Source organism: Alosa pseudoharengus, unplaced genomic scaffold (genome assembly GCF_046254945.1).
Source record: "Alosa pseudoharengus isolate Yale_2024_CS ecotype anadromous, Long Island Sound unplaced genomic scaffold, YU_APseudo_1.1 YU_APseudo_1.1_scf_16, whole genome shotgun sequence".
NCBI lineage: Eukaryota > Metazoa > Chordata > Actinopteri > Clupeiformes > Clupeidae > Alosa > Alosa pseudoharengus.
In genome coordinates this window covers 24,791,507-24,811,623 of record NW_027468630.1, presented here as the reverse complement: position 1 = coordinate 24,811,623, position 20,117 = coordinate 24,791,507, and the positions used below count along the sequence as shown (strand labels likewise).

Sequence of the window (20,117 nt, the reverse complement as noted above, 5' to 3'; positions counted from 1 at the left end):
AACTCTAACATGAGGCTCTGCGGGAACTCAACTGCGTGAGCACAGGAAGGGGAATGGCAGAGGGGGAGGCATCCCACAGCTGTGTGATGTGACTATTGAGTGTGTGATCTGGCCGAAGGTTACCTGCAGCTTCTTCTCTACACTGAAACCCTCCATCACAAATTCAATTCACAAACACACACACACACACAATTGTACTACCTCTTGTAGAGAATGAGGGGTTGTTACAAAACACAGCTCTATAGGAGGTGTTCTTGTGTGTGTCCTGAATGCATTACACCTGTCCTCCAGCTGAGAACAGCAGTAGCCACTAGGCCTTCTCATCTGATCTCTATCCAGTACCACCATGCCCACCCTTACCCCACACCACCTGCCCTTACCCCACACCACCCACCCTTACCCCACACCGAACACTCGCTCATCATCCACATGTGTTCTCCACTCACCTCCCCACATTACCACTTTCTTTGACAAAACAACATTGAATTTGGATGAGGTAGATTGCACAGCAAACTGCCATTTACTTTCATGGGCTTTCTAGCAGAGATAACAAAGGGAAGGAGAGAGAGAGCAGGAGAGAGATAGAAAAAAGAAGCAGGCGTGAATATGTGGGCACTCACTAAGAGAGGTGTGCTCTCTGAGTAGCACGTGTTGCTGTAAGTGGATAAGAGACATGGTTGTCTTAGCCTTGGGGATAAATGGCCAATATTGAGTAGCTGTTGTCAGGGAGATAGGATGAGAGTCTGTGATGGACAGCCTGTGCCATGCTCCAGATAGGAATGTATGCTCCTGCTCGGACAGTTTTGAGTGATGAATGATCCCTGGTAAAGTATTACAATACACTGTCTGTTGTGATGATTTACTAGAAAACCATACTAAACTATATATTATGATCTTTTCACAGGGCCACTTAAACCATAGATTTTTACCCTGATTAAGTGATCCTGATCTGTTAAGCTACAACCTTGGGAATTATATTAATTCATTGAATGCTGAATTCACAGAATTCACCAGCATTTGTCAATGCCAGTACACACAGACAATACAGCAGGCAAACAGATAACACAGATAGATAGTGTTTGTGAGAGCCAATGGTGGTGGTGGGGGGGGGGGGGGGGTTGGTGCACCAGAGCCGTATATACGACTGCACTGCATTGTCATTTCATTATGTACTTGAGCTTTTAGGAATTTGGATGCAATAGAGGTAAGTATCCAATAGGGGGAGCAATTCTAAAATCCAATGGATCCCGAGATCGCAATCTCCCATAGGAACATGATAAGAACATCTGCCAACATCAGTTTCTGATGGCCAAATATCACGTGTCAGGGTCCAAGACCCCAATGGTATACCGTACTTCCAAATTACAATACCATAATTTTGAAATAAAGGAGAGTCGTTCTCTCTCTCACACACACGCACCCTTTACTTTGAATATTCAGAGACGACAAAAACGTGCCGCGTAACGACTGCAGGAATTTGATTCTCCATGAAAGGACTGCCTGCTCCGGTGGATCAGGTTAAAAGATGTGGAGGGCCAACGCTCGTTGCGCTAGGCTACACCACAATCCCAGAGCAACCCCTACCTCCCTCTAGCTCTCCACTGGCAGAGCGCAACAGTTGGATGAAACTCCAGTCTCACTCTCCAAAACGTCTTACCTCAGCTACCTCATCTCTCCGAAGATTTCAGGGACACAGAGGTAAACCGCAAGATTCTAACATTGTTATGAAGTGATAATAAATACATATCCAGGACTGAAGCAAGCTCTAAGCTTTACAACCTGCTTAAAACCAGGTACGTGTCAGGATGCACATCCTTGGACGTGTTGAGTTTTCTGACGTCGTCCTAGACTTGACAGAAAATGTTGAAGTGAAATCGGTTTTGCATTAATGTCAGAGGGTTGTCGTTGAACGTTTATTGTAATGTGTGCTATTCAATCTTCACACTTTTTGTATATATTTTTGTCAAACAAATCCTGTCAATCATAAATAATGCTCCCTAGGTATTATGTTTCTCCTATAATCCATGTTTACACAATGTGTTGATTTGCACCCAGCAATATGATTCTGTATGTGTGCATTGCAATTGGTTTTCAGATTAGCATGTGCTTTTCTGTCATCCCTCAAGCATAACTTTAGATTTATGTCTTCACTGTCTTTCAAGTCAATTTAGTACAACAGTCAGTTTAGTTTCCAAAGTTGTGAATGTTATTTTATTATTTCGTTTACCTTTATTGCTTTATTTTAATAATGACATTTAGATTATAACAGATCAATATAGCTATTTTCTGTAGACAGACTGCTGTCTCTGTTGTCTAGAGTTAAATATCCTTTTCAATCATAGTCTATTTACATGCTGTAATTTCCCTCTGCTGAGAAGTTGTTCTCTATTATTACATACAGCTACCAGTCTATAAAGATATAGTGTCTGTTTTTATACCATGGCTTGTCTTGACTTGCTTTCAAACCGGCATATTTGCAGCACACGGTAGCCTCTGCATGGAGACATCCAGGCTCTGGGAGCCCATTGTGGCTCTGCTTCTGGGATGTTGGTTGCCATCTTTTCTGTGCCAAACAACACCCCCCACGCAGGACGGCAAGATCAAGTTCCGTCTGGCCGGATACCCACGCAAGCACAACGAGGGCCGCGTCGAGGTCCTCTACCAGGGCGAGTGGGGCACCATATGCGATGATGACTTCACCCTGGCCAACGCCATGGTGCTGTGCCGACAGCTTGGCTTTGTCTCTGCCACAGCCTGGTCACACAGTGCCAAGTACGGCGCTGGCACAGGTGAGTGGAGCTTGTTAGAGTGTCAGCTGTGCTGTCTTAATTCACAGCACTGAGCAGTGAAGCCTTTTAGACATCCTAACATGTGCTGACGGACTATGCATCAGCTGTTATTTAATACATCAACATTAAACATCAATAATAACTGTTGATTGAGCACAAATGGATTAGACCACTTAAGAAGTACTGTATATTTGAACAAATGTTTAAGGCTATGGCTGTTTAAACATTAAACATCTTAAACATAGTCCTTCATATCAACTTTGTTTCGCTCTGAGCTAGCTGTGTGATTGTGTGGTTTGTCCAGGAAAGATCTGGCTGGACAATGTGATATGCAGCGGCACAGAGTCAAGCATAGAGAAGTGCCACTCCCGTGGGTGGGGGAACAGCGACTGTACGCACGATGAGGATGCTGGTATCGTCTGCAAGGACGAGAGGCTCCCTGGATTTGTGGACTCGAACATCATCGAGGTGAAACGCCGTCGTCACACATTGAGCTATATAGACAGTTCTGCCATAAAAAGAAGACGTGTTCATATAGCCAGGATGATAGCTGAGTGGTTTTGATTGTGGCCACTATGGAATGATATGATTATGACAGACTGTCAGCAGTCCTCATTGCAGCTCTACTGAGCTCTAATCCTTTGATGGATCATAAAACCGAGTCACTTACACCACTAACATTTGTATTGGAAAGATATTTAATCACCCATTAAAGTTTAATGATTGAACCAATGACACTGTCATTTTGACTACTTTAAGACTGAGGGCTGCATAGTGGTGACCGCACTGCTGGTATAGTCAACCAGCCGTCTCAGGGAAGAGTGTCCATGCCGTGTCTATCTCTGAATGGATCTGTCGGCACTCACCGCTTCCCAGGTTAGCAGGAGGTTTGGTCAGGAGATGGGGCGCAGACTGGGGCTAGTGAGGAACACTCTGCTCAGGCCCACAACATTCGCCAGTCCACTCCTGCCCTGCACTGAAATCTCTCCTTTGAAGCAGCAGAGGAGGGGCATAGCAAGGCAAGAAGGAACGGGCGGGGGGTGGGGGGTGTCTGCTGTGTGTGTGTGTGTCGGGGGGTTGGGGGGGTGGGACTTGCAGTCCAGACAGCGCGTCTGGATGGGAGCCCGAACAGATGACTGGGAAACCGTCTGTTTCCCCACACAGGCATGCAGCGCAGCTCGGTGCGGTCCAGTCTAGTTTTGCTGGTCCTGCGGGAGGCGAGAGAACACGGAGCTCTCTCCCTTTCTCTTTCTCTCTCTCTCTCTCTTTCTCTCTATCCCACCCTCTCTCTCTCTCCAGCACATGAGTGAGAGGAGGCACGCAGGGTTATTTACATACTTTTGTTGTTGAGCACTCCCCAGGGAACCTCTTGTGTGGAGTGCTTTTAGTTTTTTATTGATCTCAGCATCTTAAGACTTCCCGTTCAAGGACAGGCTTTAAGAAAGAGTTCATTTGAGGTTGTGACTCAGTTGGTCTAGGTATCGGACAAGCTGTTCTAGCAAGTTCCTTCCGCGGTACAATCTGTGCCATTTTCCCTTCCAGCGTCAACTGACTAACTCACAGGAGAGTTTCATATAAATGATGACAAGTATTTATTTACAGTCCTGGATGTAATATGACAACCTCTAAACATCTTAGACAGACATATTAGACTGATAGATAGAAATATAAAGGCATAAAACACATGTTTGTACTTGCTGTGATTCAGAGCATAAGCTAATAAGGTGTAACAGATGCTGTTAGTGATTTATTCAACAGTTCCAGGCACAAAGTGGTTGATATGGTTGGTTATAAGGATAGTTTTATCATTAATCCTTTTACCACACTTCAAACCATTTTGAGCAACAGGTATATGTTCACATGTGTTCAAACTAATTTCTAGGCATCTTGACCTCCATATTGCTTTACTGCTGACCTTTTTTTGTTGGTTTGTTTGTCTGTTTGTTTGGGTTACACTTTACTTGACAGTATCGACATAAGAGTGACATGACCCTGTCATGAACATGTCATAAACAAGTAATAAACGTTTATGACATAACGCAGCATAATGGTTATTTGGTATAACAAATCCTTTGTGTTTATACAGAATACAGCTAGTGCAATGTGATGTTTCAGATGCAGGTGGATGAGAACCGCCTGAAAGAAGTCCGACTTCGGCCATTGTCATCTGGAGCGGCTGCCAAGTTGCCCATCAACGAGGGAGTCGTGGAGGTCAAGTACAAAGAAGGCTGGGCGCAAATCTGCAGCGTGGGCTGGACGGTCAAGAACTCCCGTGTGGTCTGTGGCATGATGGGATTCCCCTCAGAGAAAGCTGGGGCTAGGGCCTCCCACAGGTGGGTGAGACAAGTTAAGGCCTTAGCAAGATGGGTGAGCTGCTGAACTCACTTAGTGTTTAAAGGGGGGTGGGGGGGGGGAGGTATAGGATTGGCCAGAAAATAGTCATTAAGTATTAGGTCATGGCCATTATACAAAAATATTGGATGAGGCGGAGGCAAAAAAATAGGCACACCTGCCAGCCAATCAGAAAAGAGTTTTCATAAATGAGTGTATTTAATAGAACTGAATTGAAAAGTAATGATCTACATGTATGTCAGTTAGCAAAGACTGCAGACAACTACACGTCTTGTTCTGAATTATTTGCAGTATGAAAATACACAGACTAACATCCGGCTCTTTCAATTTTGTTTTGATTTCAAATAGTTGAAAAATCTTTTTATGACATTTCCAGGACATTTTCAAGACTTTTAGAGTCTTATATATCATAGGCTACCGCCAATGTCTGAGTGTAAGAAGTGTTCAGTTTTATTATCAGAAATTAATTCCTAACCACTGTTATGGTGTGTACCTCTACTTTAGTCTAAATCTAAACACTAAAGGTCTACAAAACACATGGAAGGCCACAGTTTAAACGTGTCAGATTGGGGCTGGGGCCTCCACATGGTTTTATTCGACAGCTGACTCATACTGAACTACAATAGTTATTACTAAGGGAGAGGATGTGGAGGATAATTAACACAAAATGTGTGATCTGAAAAACGTGAGTGAAATGTGGTTTTTAGAATGCCAAAGCCTTTCATCCTCCTGTGCCACAAAAGAAGAAAACAACTGAAGCCAACACAGATTATGGACCGAAGAAAACATGTTTGTTTACATGTGCACTGTTGAAAAGATGAGTGCTTCATTTGATTTGTTTTGACTGGCTTGATTCCCCTGATTTTTCATTTGCATGTCTGTATACTACAACTTTGCATTTCAGCAGGCTGAAGAGGCTACTTTTGAATAAGCAAATATATCATTACACTTTCATCAAAAATACTTGTGGTCCTAGGTTTAAAATTTAGTATTTTGAAAAAGAAACAGTAAAATGTAGTGTCTTGAAAAAGAAACATTCCCATTTTCACTGTGATTGATATGCAGACATTAACAAAATAATGGAAAATGGCTGTCATACAAACTCAGTCGTGAATCATGTTATATATCAGGATGCTGGAAGGCCAGGCCAGTTTACTGGCTGGTCATGCCAAGAGAGAGCTTTATGCAAGCACTCACTCTGTTATGAAACCTGGAATTGTGTGCTAGCAGGGAAACAGGAATCCAATGCATAATCTGGCCTTTCATTATCTAACATTGAGTTTGATGCTAAATGATGCTAGCATTTTTTAGATAAAAGCTGATTAGCAATGGCCATTTTTGTCCTCTGCATTGAGAAGCATTGTGTTACAGTAGTCAAATGGAACTGATAATTATACGGTGTCTGGTTCTAGATTGTTTCCATATGCAAGTGAGAATTGAGGGCCAGAATATATAAGACTGATGCAATTTCGGTGAAATACGTTATTCCATCAAGGAGTGCACTTGAGGACCCAGGTTTGCAATGTAAACACACTGCCTCTCTAAGTGACTGATGTTATTGTCTCTGTCCATAGAGCGTGGCATCACGTGGTTTGGAAGCAACGGTAGCTGCCCTAGAGTTATGTATGGTGGAGTATAGCAACAGTAGCTGCCCTAGAGTTATGTATGGTGTAGTGCCTCACGTGTCATTTGTTTTATTTAATGTACTTTATACCCCCCTTGACCCACATCCCCATAGAAATTCAAACAGTGTGTGTCTGGGTGGCGATCCACATCTGACATGAGATGTAGTTTTCAGACCTTTGAGATTCACACCAGATGGCGAAATGCAAGCAAGTCTACAGGGTGACAAACTCTGTCAGATGCAGCTTACGTGGAGAGAGAGAGAGAGAGAGAGAGAGAGAGAGAGAGAGAGAGAGAGAGAGAGAGAGAGAGAGAGAGAGAGAGATACACTGAGGGGAGAGGGAGTATAATGGAGTGAAACAGAGAATGAGTGAAGAGAGAAACCAAATGAAAAGGGAATGATGGATAGTGTGAGAGGATAGTGAGTGAAAGAGAGAGAGAGAGAGAGAGAGAGAGAGAGAGGGAGAGACCCTCAGCACACTGAATTCTAATAAGCCCCGAGAAACATCAGAGTGCAATAATGAATCCATCTATGTTTTATCCCACAGTATTTAATACATATTTATATATTTTTTTTAGGTTTGCACTATTGATTGCTACTCTGTGTTGTCCTTATGTTCTATGTTTTTTTTCATTTCTGACATTTCTTATACAATAATTGGAGTTGCACCATTAATCCCGTAGTTTGCTCTGCTTACAATGGCAGTAAAGTCTAATTGGGAGAGGGCTAATGATTTATAGAGAATGAACTATGGATAGAGCAATTAGCATGGGGGAGAAAATTGAAAAAGGGAGAGAGAGAGAGAGAGAGAGAGAGAGATAAGCAGATGATGGTCTTCGTCTGGATGGATCTGGATCAGACTCTCCGTCTGTGTTGATCACAGCGCCGCGGTGACTCATTGGCTAAAGATTTCCCCCAGGGGCGCGAGTACGATGTCGTCGGAGGCACGCAGCTTGAGTTTCAGAAACGTGGCGGCCTGCAAGCCTGGATGTCATTACAGCAAAATTAAGAGCTCGGCCTGACAGTCATCTTAGTTTCACTCCTGTGGTTTACAAGGATGTAATATCATTTTGCCTGCCAACGCAACAAATATTCTCTCCCATCACGCCTATCCATCTTTGACTTTTATTAAAAGATAGCATTTGATTGACTGTAAATAGATCCACTGGCTTAACCATGCTGCATGGCCCTTTTTAAACGGTGGTGCAGGCTACACAAATGTTGAAACGGAGTGGAGTGTTCTTGAGCTGAGCGATATTGAGAAGGCTGCTAGATGACTTGTGTTTTGTGTCTGATCAGCTCATTGGGCTGATGTGCATCCTGAGACACAGTTTATGACGTCTGTGTCAAAAGGGCACGCGAGTGTGAAAGGAAAGCCAGTGATCTGTCGAGTCTATGTGAAAAGTCTGACGGCTCGGGTTTGGACAGCCATACAGGGTCAATGCGTACAGTAAATGCGTGCAGTAATGCAGATTGTAGAGGCACAGGCCGAAATGGCATGATATTGAGTGCTATATCTCAGCTGAATCTGTTCACCTTAAAATGCCATCAAATCCACTTGGAATTACAACTGTAAGGTTCTATCTGCATTCTAAATAGTTCTGAGATATTGAGATTCAAAGTTTCAGAATTCCATAAAGTTATATTGATAAGTGGAAGAAGCCTCTGTAGATAATGCCCAAAAATATACAACTTCAAGAAACACCTCACTTCATCTTATGAAGTTGTCACAGAATAATCAATTTTGACAAAAAATGTCAGATAGACATATAATAGACATAGACACAGAATACTAAGGGGACGATTAGTCTAGAAGGAGTGATAGTTCATCTGGTTTCAAGAGGGTTCAAGCTGACATGGAGGCATTTTGTGTTAACAATGTAATGGTATGTCCTCCTGTAGCCACACAGGAGGGGAAGAGGGTGCAGGGGTGATCAAGTTAAGGATGGGCACTTGGCAAGGGAGAGCGTGCTATCGCACTATTTCTGTAATCTCTGCCTGTCTTCGGTGCAGCTTCTCAGCACTATGTCGGAATGCTGAATATGTGCTGAGATCTCTGGCCCTCTCTGCTGTCGCCCAGACACCCAAGACTCTTCAGTGCATGTCAGATGTGATAGTGCAGACAGACGGAGCATAAATCAGATTCCTCAGCACTGCCCTGGATGTCATTTGTTACACGCTACTCATAATATTCTGTAGGGCTCACAGAGACAGCGGATATGCTGGGCATCAGCAGGCAAAGTTAACAAGGTTTCCAAGCAAGAGTGTCACCTAGCAGAGTAGTGTTATATTCACATTTATACTGCCATGACTGCCAAGTTTTCAGTGATTTATCTCGTCTCTCTTTCCATGTTTCTCCAGCGGTTCCGGTCCATACCGGATTCACTCGGTGTCCTGCACAGGTCATGAGGTTCACCTGTCGGCCTGTAACATGGAGTTCGTCAAGCCCAACAGCAGCTACCCCTGTGCTGGAGGAGGGCCATCCGTGGTCAGCTGTGTCCCTGGACCACAGTTTACCCAGAGCAGGAGCCAGAAGAGGAAGCTCAGGCTGGGACTACTGGTAACACCTACTGTTAGATCTGGGGTTGTGTAGACATCAATAAAGTTGAATTGCTGGTAACACCTACTGTTAGATCTGGGGTTGTGTAGACATCAGTTAAGTTGAATTGGTGGTAACACCTACTGTTGGATCTGGGGTTGTGTAGACATCAATAGAGTTAAGTTGAATTGCAGGTAACACCTACTGTTAGATCTGGGGTTGTGTAGACATCAGTTAAGTTTAAATGGTGGTAACATCTACTGTTAGATCTGGGGTTGTGTAGACATCAGTTAAGTTGAATTGGTGGTAACACCAAAGTTGGAGATGTTCACTCATTCACTCACTCACTCATTCCCCATATAGTGTTATAATATAGTGCCCTATGTAGTGAATGAGTGAACATTTCGAATACACCTTGTGGGTAACACTTTATAATAACTGCACACAATTCATCATTTATTAAGCCTTTGTTACTTATTAGTTAATAGTTTGTTCATCATTAGTAATTTATTGTTCATACATAATTTATCATCAGTAAAGCAAGTGTTCACACAGTTATTAATGGTTTGTTCATAGTAAATAAGTCTATATCTAAAATATGTTTATACATTATTGTTAATACTTAATAAATGATGCAATAATATGTTTTTGATGAAGTAATATTTCCATTATTTAACAGTTGTTACATACACATGCACTAATGATTAGTTAGGGTAAGGATACATATTTTATAAACCACTTCCTAATACTATAATTTATGATTAACTCAGGAGTTACAAGTGGTTAGTTAATAATATTTTATGAGCTCATCTAAAGTGAGGACGTTTTATGCCTTGCAACACATTTACAAATGAGTTAAAAAGTTTACATTGCATTTATTCATTTAGCAGACACTTTCACCCAAAGCGACTTACACATGTCAATGAAATTAAAGGGCAAGGCCACATTGGGGGACGACGGGGCTTGAACCCCCAACATTATGGGTTACTCCATGCGGTAACACTCCATAATAAGGTGCCATAATAAATAGCAAACTAGTAATTACCTAACCCTTTGTTAATATTTATTAATTGTTACTAAAATATCAATTTGTCACAAGTTAATAGTTTTTTCATGATTAATTAAATATTAGTTGTTTGCATAAAATCTGTATGTTAATGTTTTAGCAAATCTATAATATTGTATTAATATGTGTTAATAGTTAACTAAATGTCTTTTTGGCACTAATTAACAGTTATTTCTTACATCATTTAATATTTTTAAATGTTAAATGTTTATTTACAAACTATATGTAAACTATAATGGGAAAATGATTTCATTTATAAGTGGTTGTTTCATCATTAAGTATAAATCATGTACTTATAAACATATTTTTCGGATAGGCTTATTTTCTATGAACAAACCATTTATAACTGTGTGAACAAATGCTTTACTGATGATAAATTATGTATGAACAAGAAATTACTAATGATGAACAAACCATTAACTAATAAGTAACAAAGGCTTAATAAATGATTAATTGTGTGTAGTGTTACCAACTTGTGTTAGATCTGGGATTTTGTAGACTTCAATAGAGTAAAGTTGAATTATAGTAGAAATTTGGCTTTTAACAAATAGGATTTTGTGTCAGACCCCTAAACATACACATAGGGCACACACATACACACACACATAGACCAGCTGGTTTCAGCGTGCGGGGTCATATAAAACAGTGCAGTGCACATAGATCAGGTGAGTTTAAGGCTGTTCTAGGCCACTACAGAGACACCATCAACCCCACACCTGCTGCAGGATCATGCCAAATACTGGGAACACATTTCACTTTAAACCGACATGCTTGATCTCGTAACAGTTCATGCATACCAATCAGAATAGAATCAGAATCTTTCTCAGATTACCTTAGCTTGAGTGTACCTTTAGGAGCTGTTCACACTTACATGCACTCCAGGAGTATCCAGTCTCTCCAAAATAGATTTACATTTGGATTAACTTTCAGCCAAGATAGTTTACATGTAAACAGGATGTTTGTGGACCAAAACTAGCCTGTCAAAATAGTGTTACACAGGGTTAGGTCTTCATACCAGCAAGAATGTTGATATGATATGAATTGATAAGTTAGTAATGATTTTCGTTCATCTGATTACTTCAGTCCAGTCCACAAAACACCATGCTCCTAGATACATGTGTGAATAGTGTTACCCAGAAAGCCTTGTGTGTGTGTGTGTGTCAGGCGGCTAAGGTGCGTCTGCGGGGCGGTGCCCGTGCTGGTGAGGGCCGTGTGGAGGTCCTGAAGGGCACGCAGTGGGGCACGGTATGCGACGACCGCTGGAACCTGCTCTCCGCCAGTGTGGTGTGCCGGGAGCTGGGCTTTGGCAGCGCCAAGGAGGCCCTCACGGGCGCACGCATGGGCCAGGGTGAGCGGCCAGCCGCATCCGAAACCTCCAGCCATCTTTATTTATCATTCACTCGCAGAAATAGCCTGGAAACACCCAGACCTTCACAATTGTACAATTGGGAGTGGGTCTGGAAAAGGTTCATTGACTTACGACTTCCAGCGGGGGGCGTAACTAGCAGTGAAATTAAATTTAAATGGGTACATTAAACTCTTACCAAATTGTTTCAGAAGTGTAGCAATCTTGTTAAGGAAGGTTTTAAATGCAGTTGTTCACTCAGTTTCAAAGGAGTACACGTCCATGCTGGATTAGAAATTGTATTTGCTTGCCTGTGTTTTAGGGACATTGGAAATGGGCTTCAATGGCCTCTTGGCCAGACTGACCTGCAGAGCAAATCCCAAATTTGCTGAAAGGTCGTATGGGTATTCCCAGGCTATCACAGAGATAGAGCAGACCTCTGAAATGCATTTTTATTGCGTTGATATTTAAAAAGAATTAGAAGAAGTTCAGAAATTGGTTTTTGAAGCAATTTTACAAAATGATGCAATTTTAGAAAGTTGTTCAATTAAACACCATAGATTGAAATTATACGAACAGCACACTGACACAAGTACATGGGCAGAAATCCTACTAAACCTTACACTGATGTGTTTTTCAGAATACATTTGATAAATGTGTACAGAATGTAAACATTTCTGTTAGCCGTAACACTGTGTGGTTGGATGGATGATGTGCATTTGTCCTTGTTGGTCGTTGTCTAGGAATGGGCCCAATTTACATGAATGAGGTCCAGTGCAGTGGGAACGAGCGCATGCTGTGGGACTGCCCCCATAAGACCATCACGTCCGAAGACTGCAACCATGTGGAGGACGCCTCCGTCAAGTGCAACGTCCCCTACATGGCATTCGAGAAAACGGTCAGGAAAGCCTCAGCCTGCCCAGTTTACCTGTTTAGCCAGACAAATGTGGTAGACATATCCTTGGATTAGCCAAAACAGATAGACATGGACTCACATTACAGTGAATATCCGAGGAACAGTCTCTTCTGTTTTATATTATAACTGGCTAATGTTAGTCATGCATGTTCTGACAGCCATATTGACGCTCAAAAGCAATTGCTTGCTGCTTCACAATTGCACAATTTGGAATACTCACCAGAAACACAGTGCAATACGTGCATTAGATTTAAAACATGTGGTGGCTGACCCATGTTTGAAGTGCATGTGGCTGCCTCTCTCTCTCTCTCTCTCGCTCTCTCTCTCTCTCTCTCTCTCTCTCTATCTCTCTCTTTCTCTCTTTCTCTGTCTCTCTTTCTCTCTCTTTATCTCTTTCACTTTCTCTCTCTCTCTCTTTCCCTCCTGCTGCTTCCCATCCTGCTCCCCTCTCCCCGTCTTGCTCAGATCCGTCTCAGTGGAGGGCGTACACGTGTGGAGGGCCGCGTGGAGGTCCTGGCTGCTACCGGCAACGCCACCAAGGCCTGGGGCGTGATCTGCGGGGATGGCTGGACGGTGCGGGAGGCTATGGTGGTCTGCAGACAGCTGGGGCTGACCTATGCCAGCAGTGGCCTACGAGTAAGCCCAGGGAGTGGACAGGAGAGGAGAGGAGAGGAGTGTGATACTGCCCATAGGCAGGCTTCCCTTACTGCTGCAATCCCACAATTCCACTCTTCCTAATCTCAAGCGCTGTCAGAACTCACCTTGCACAAAGACTCGCTTTTATTATTCTGAAACTTAAGGATTAGGCACTAAGGATTAGGCCTAACCTGCAATACTCCATGCCTTACATGGAGCTTACAGTACGTGCTCACTTAAAACCACCCTGCTTTCAACCATGGCAGCCCTTTTCAGATACCTCCAGGGAGATTTACAGCATACTTCTGCACATTCGTACAGAATGCAGAATTACAAAGGTACAAAGGCGTTACAGACCTAAAACCCTGTAGCTCAACAAAAAGTTCCTTGTGATATTTTTCATAGCCTTGCAGAAGCCCATCATGCTGCTTTCTATATTTTCATGATCTGACACTAAGGCAGTGGTGTGTATGACTGGCCTCATACCCTCCGCATATACTGTAACCCACTGCAATGCTGTCATGTATAAAAAATGACTGGTAACTACAGACAAAATGTAACATTTAGAGGAAGCACAGGTTGCATGCTGACCCTGTTCAGGGTCGCCTCCACAGATCCGAATCGCGGGAGGCAGGACGGACTACGAGGGTCGGGTGGAATTGCATGTGGGGTCCAGGTGGGGCACGCTGTGCAGTGAAGGCTGGACCACCCGAGAGGCTATGGTGGCCTGTCGGCAGCTAGGGCTCGGCTACTCTCTGCATGCCATCACAGTGAGTACTGACCGGAGACGCGCGAGAGCTTGTAATGATAATAATAATAATAATAATTATCGCTTTACAGAGTCAGAGCAAGACAACACAAGACAAAAAAGAAAAAGAAAAAAAGCTTGGTGTGATGTTAGTTCAGACTCTATGATGCTCTCAGTCCTGGAGAGTCAGCACTGGCAAATCAGTTTAGTTCTGGTTGTCAGCAGCAGGTAGGTTTGCTGAAAAGCACCCTTGGAGCAAAAAGCAAACTGTAGAACAACAATAGCAACTAAAGTGTAGAAAACCAATTAAAAATCCCTTCAGACAAAATTCCTGGAAAGACTGAATGGAAAAAAAATATCATCACTCTCTGCCAAGTCACCAAGAAACCTTCCTCAGAATAATATTTAGAGAGAAAGGTCTGTTTTTTAATCCACATAGCAATCTTGTAATGTTGGCTCATTTCATTTTGGAGCTAAGACCCTTTTGCCTCTCTCTTTCTCTCTCTCTCTCTCTCTCTCTCTCTCTCTCTCTCTCCCTCTGTCCTGTCTGTGTTTGTGTGTGGTGTTGCCAAGGAAACGTGGTACTGGGACAGCAGTAACGTGACAGAGATGGTGCTGAGCGGGGTGAAGTGTACGGGTAACGAGATGACCCTGGCCGACTGTCGCCACGACCGCTCCGTCAGCTGTCGCAGGGCAGGGGCGCAATTCTCCGCAGGGGTCATCTGCACAGACAGTGAGTGTCTGGCCACAACTGAGATCTAGAAGAAGTAGACTTTAACGTACAGTCTGCTATTCAGAGGCGATACACTGTACGCACAGGTACCTGCCGTACCCATGGACAGATGTGAGGCACAGGGTCCGTGGGCACAGACGTCATTCAGAAATCAGGGGTGAATAAGGGCGCACTCACACTGGGCACAGTTCACACGGTGCCTGAGAACGGTTCTCTCCCATTCTTGGTCCGCACTCACACTGCATACTACCAAACTGTACCCAGGCACGGTTGAGCTGCTGTGCTCTAGAATCTTTGCATAGGCACGATCATAAGCCCAACCATACCGTGCCCGGGTACGGTACGGAGCGATCACTCTGGTCAAACGAACAGGACTTTGGGGGTCAAGCATACTCAGGTACGATACGAATGGCATAGTGTGAGTACACCCTAACATCATCCATGGCTGAGGGGCCCTATTAAGACATCACATAACATAACCTGTGTTATTTGACTGAAGGGCCCCATTCAGATATCAGGGGTGGATAACATAGTAGCAACTTCACACAGAGGGTTGGGCTTCAGGGTCCAGGGGAAGGGTCTGAGAAGGGACATTGCTTAAAAGTAGAACCTGTGACAATGGTCCAAAATAGTGGACAAATACTTTTTTTGTCGAATTCGGTGAATGGCTCTTCACAGACCTCCATAGTCGAGCCTCCATAACCAGCTCCAGCCAATCAGCACATTGTTGTAGGTGCATTGGCTGGCTGTTGGCTGGCTGCTGCAACCTTTCACCAAAGTATCACAGACTTTACTTTTGAGCAATGTCATGTCTCAGGCTCCAGACTAGTTCTGCCATTTTTCTTTTCTGATCGTATCAAAGTGTTTTCCACTGGGTAGAGCAAAATAAATGTTGACATCCTGTACAGTGTGTCCCGCCAGTGTTGTATGCACAATAAATAGCCAGATACGGTAGGTACCTGTGTGCACAGTGCAGGTTTGCGAGCAATCATCCCAAAAAAAGATTAGTTTGACAAACAACAAATCAAAAGTTACTTTAAATGTGTGAAGTAGAAGTGAAGTACTTTGAAATGGCACGGGTACAGCCCTTTCTTAACATTCCTTGAGGAACATCAGTTTCTTTTCCATTTTCCGTTTGTTTGTTTGTTTAGTGGTTTGTGTGCTTATTTAGTGGTTTGCATCATCGACAGGCAGTGCTTCACAACAGTGCTTCTCTGTATGCTCTCTGTGAAGTCTGGCTGTTACCCCCCACCCACCCCCATGTACTTTGGAGGGGTTTGAGAGATGAGTACAGCAGGCAGCAACAAGAATGATATGTATTATTGTCCAAGAACACCTTTGAATCACTGAATTTGAACCAGAGTATGCTGCAACAAGAATGATATATATTATTGTCCAAGAACACCTTTGAATGACCAGAGTACACTGATCTTTAATAAGCCTGAAGATGTTAGTGTTCAGGTACATCTGTCGAGAAGCACATCCCTTGAGTTTATTTGTTTGTTTGTTTTGTGGCCTGCATAGTTGACATGCAGTCAAGTTTCCTGCTTGCGTTGACTGCTCTCTGTTCCCCTTGTGTCCTCCCTCGCTTCCTGTTTCCCCCCAGCGGCCTCTGACCTTATCCTGAACGCTCCGCTGGTGGAGCAGTCCGCCTACATCGAGGACCGTCCACTCCACTTGCTCTACTGCGCCGCGGAGGAGAACTGCCTCTCCAAGTCGGCCGCCCGCGCCAACTGGCCCTACGGACACCGCCGGCTCCTGCGCTTCTCCTCGCAGATCCACAACATCGGCCGCGCGGACTTCCGGCCAAAGCTTGGCCGCCACTCCTGGGTCTGGCACGAGTGCCATAGGTAAACAGTGGACTCTTTTTGGCCCGGCAAAAAAGCATGGCTGCTCTGACCTTGTCCCATCCCATTGTGCATGCGTCACTATAAGGCTGTGAATGTCATTTTATTTAACAGCACAAGTAGCATGGTAATCTGAAGACCTCTAAGACAGTTACTTCTTTAACAGTTACTCACAGACAGCTACTCCCTGAATGGAATGCAATGCTAAAATGATTTTCTGTTGAGCGTGTTACTCTGTAAAGTTGCATTAGAACGACTTCAATTTGGGCTTTGAGAATGTAACTACCATGGCGAGCTAAAGGCGACCTCGGCTCCTGTCAGGAATCTGTGATGCAAGCGTCTCCTCAGAAGTCTGCTATAGTAATTTAGAGTCCCACTTGGCGTGCTGCCAGTCCACAGTAGAGAGTTCTTCAGCACAACCGGCGGTCACTTTTGGCCCAGATAGCCACATGTGCTGCTACTGCATGCTTCTGGCTGGAAAATAGCAGGTTTGTGCTTGTGGTCACTTATCTTTGTTTGTTGTCTTTCCATCTGTGATTTCTCTTTTCCCCACACGATACCTACATGTCTGCATGGCCGTATTGGATTCCAACTAAGTGTTGACTATATTGTGTAAATACTGAAAAGGGTCCAAATAAGTAAGTAAAATCTCTAGTAATGAAGAGGTTAAACAGTATATTGTTTTGATATAGACAGTTAATCTTAATGGAACGCAATGCACAGAGCACTTTTCACTTGCACTCATCTCTGTGGTAGGTTTTCTCCATAATGAAGTATTTAAAAGTCCACTTTACAAACCACAGACTTTAGTTTCCATAGAATAAAGGCAGCATGTGGTACATTACTGTACCTATAATCACAAAAACACATGGTATAGCTTAGCCTACACTAGAGGGTCACACTGCCGTCCTGCACCAGCACTTCCTCTGAGGTATTTTAATACAATCAGTGATTCCATTGACAGTTGACAGCACAAGTGGATTTCCTGAATGCAAGTTTGCCTCTTTCCAGCAAAGCCCATTTCAGTTGTCACAATGGCCCACTGGCCCGTTGTTTTATCCATGTAACCACTGGCATTGAAGTCACAATGGGATGTACTAGGTTTTAGCGTGAAGCCAAAGAGAGACCGATGTTTACACCATGGCATCAGTTCTGAATTTAGCTCAGAAAAGTCGTCACTGCCCAGCAATGGATACAGATATGAGAAGATGATCATTAGGTGGTCTGGCCAAAGGTCTGATGTGGCTTTGTTATCCTTGGCTGAGCTGGACACAATGCTCTTTATCTGTCAACACTGAAGATTGTGCCTATATATCCTCATGTCTGTGTGTGAAATGTCTGTGAACCCTTTAGGCACTACCATAGCATGGAGGTGTTTACGAATTACGACCTGCTTGACCTAAACGGCACTAAGGTGGCTGACGGACACAAGGCTAGTTTCTGCTTGGAGGACACGGAGTGCCAGGAGGGTAATGATGCCAACTGTAATCTCTCAGCTACTCGCCTGTCTGGACACACTTTAGTCCAAATATTCTGAGCCCTTCTGTTGTAGTTGTCTGTTAAAAACATTGAAATGAGCAAACCCACTGGCTAAGTCCTTTCATTTTAACCACAGGAATTAGTAATAATAAACACTTGTGATTAGCTCAAATTAGCTCTGTATCATTCACTGTGAGCCTTGGCTCTTTGACTAGCCATCTTTATTCCCGTCTGCCTGATTGACTTGCTTTAATGATGTGGAATTAAGAACATATTTTTCCCTCAAAAAAGGTAATCAGGTTGTTAGAATTGTGTGGTCTGTTCTCATGTTTTTAGGCGTGTCTAAGCGCTATGAATGTGCAAACTTTGGTGAACAAGGCATCACAGTCGGCTGTTGGGATGTATACCGCCATGATATCGACTGCCAATGGATTGATATCACTGATGTCAAACCTGGCAACTACATATTGCAGGTAAGTTAACTGCTAACATGTGTGGAATTAAACTGGTACTAGAGGATGAACAACAGACCATGTTTTATTGGCCTTTGTAATATTTACCTTCAAACATCTTTAAAGCAGCACTAAAGAAGATTTGCTCTCAGGGTCCCGCTACAGTTGAGAAGTGCAATAATAAATACTAAATATGTGTCTTTTGCAACAAAGTATGAAAATAACTCTGATATGATATAGAGGGAATGCACCAACAACAGTCTGTAGAAATTGATTCCTGTACCATAGCAGCGATTTCCATTCCTACCCGGTAATCGCCTATAGAGGGCCACTCAGACCATGGCAGAAGTGCTGTTCGTCATGTTATGGGGTTATGTGCCATCTAAATGATTTTGGAAATGTTATGTTCCCGTAAAAAAAAACTCTTAATGGTTTCTTTAATTACATTTTGACATGAAAGTGTCTTTATAATGATCCAACACATAAATGTTACTTTAGTGGGCTCTATGTGCATATGGACTGCATTATCAGGACCGACCTTGTGCAAGAATAGTTTTATAGGGGTCATACTGCCCTCTACTGGTCATAAGACTTTCATGCCTAAGTATTTCTGGGGATTTTTGTTAGTCATGATTAGTGATTAGTGAGTCATGTGCTATAAGAGCTACAGTTCACTCTGACTGGCCCTTGGGTTTGCTAGACATTGCAGACATTGTACTACAGGGACAGTAAGAGGCTGTTCTTGAATAATTCAGACGCACCAGTATCAGATTAACTAATTTTTTTATTTAACTTTTTGCTTTACTAACAAGGTAATCATAAACCCCAACTTTGATGTAGCAGAGAGTGACTTCACTAACAATGGTGTGAGGTGTAACTGCAAATATGATGGCAATCGTGTTTGGCTACACAAATGCCACTTCGGTAAGTGTGTTGGCCTAATACCTTGAGGCTTAACGTTTTTTTTCTCCAGTAACCATAGCAGATATAATATATAATTTAAAAAAACAGCCACAGCAGCATCATTAAAGTTTATTTCTGTTTTCTGCAGGTGGTTCATTTAGTGACGAGGAAGAAAAGAAGTTTGAACACTATCCTGGACAGCATAATAACCAAATTTCTTAACATCTGTAGACAGATGTCAGGATGTGTTCCTTTTCCTTAAACCAGAATGTATAGTACACTTATTTATTTCCATATTGTACTATGCCAGGTCTGCTCATGTTCCTATGTATAATACTTTTTCAAAGACCAGGGACACCTTTTCCCATGTTAAGTGGAATATGCACATTTTTGTATTCAATTTTTAAGATTCAGCTTTTTCACTACATTTACAGAAAACAACGATCCAAGTTAAACATCTCACCTAAATGTGTTAGTACATTATAAATGTAACTTGTCTCTTCATACCAGATGATTAATCTAAACCACCATTATGTATGTTTTGTACATAGGATGTACAGATTCCTGTGTTCTTGTGTCTTTGGATTGCAAAATACAATATGCTTTTTGGCCACATAAAGGCCACACATCTGTAACCAATTGAGTCATCCTGATTTAACCACAGAGTAACAGACTTACATTTTGGTTA

General features: G+C 43.0%; 1 protein-coding gene across 2 annotated transcripts; it reads left to right on the top strand.

The window, feature by feature from the left end:
• Positions 1-1,616: 1,616 nt before the first annotated feature.
• On the top strand, positions 1,617-20,064 carry loxl3a (lysyl oxidase-like 3a). 2 transcript variants are annotated; one of them, XM_076287531.1, is made up of 14 exons: positions 1,617-1,698; positions 2,481-2,789; positions 3,094-3,257; positions 4,905-5,122; positions 9,127-9,325; positions 11,535-11,718; positions 12,459-12,613; positions 13,097-13,267; positions 14,589-14,748; positions 16,355-16,598; positions 17,949-18,064; positions 18,411-18,547; positions 19,339-19,450; positions 19,578-20,064. In XM_076287531.1, the coding sequence occupies exons 1-14, from the start codon at positions 1,623-1,625 to the stop codon at positions 19,649-19,651; spliced, it is 2,319 nt and encodes a 772-aa protein (XP_076143646.1). In that variant the 5' UTR covers positions 1,617-1,622; the 3' UTR covers positions 19,652-20,064. The 2 variants fall into 2 exon arrangements, with proteins under 2 accessions (XP_076143646.1, XP_076143647.1); XM_076287532.1 differs by having other exon boundaries at positions 1,635-1,793.
• The last annotated feature ends 53 nt before the right edge of the window (positions 20,065-20,117 follow it).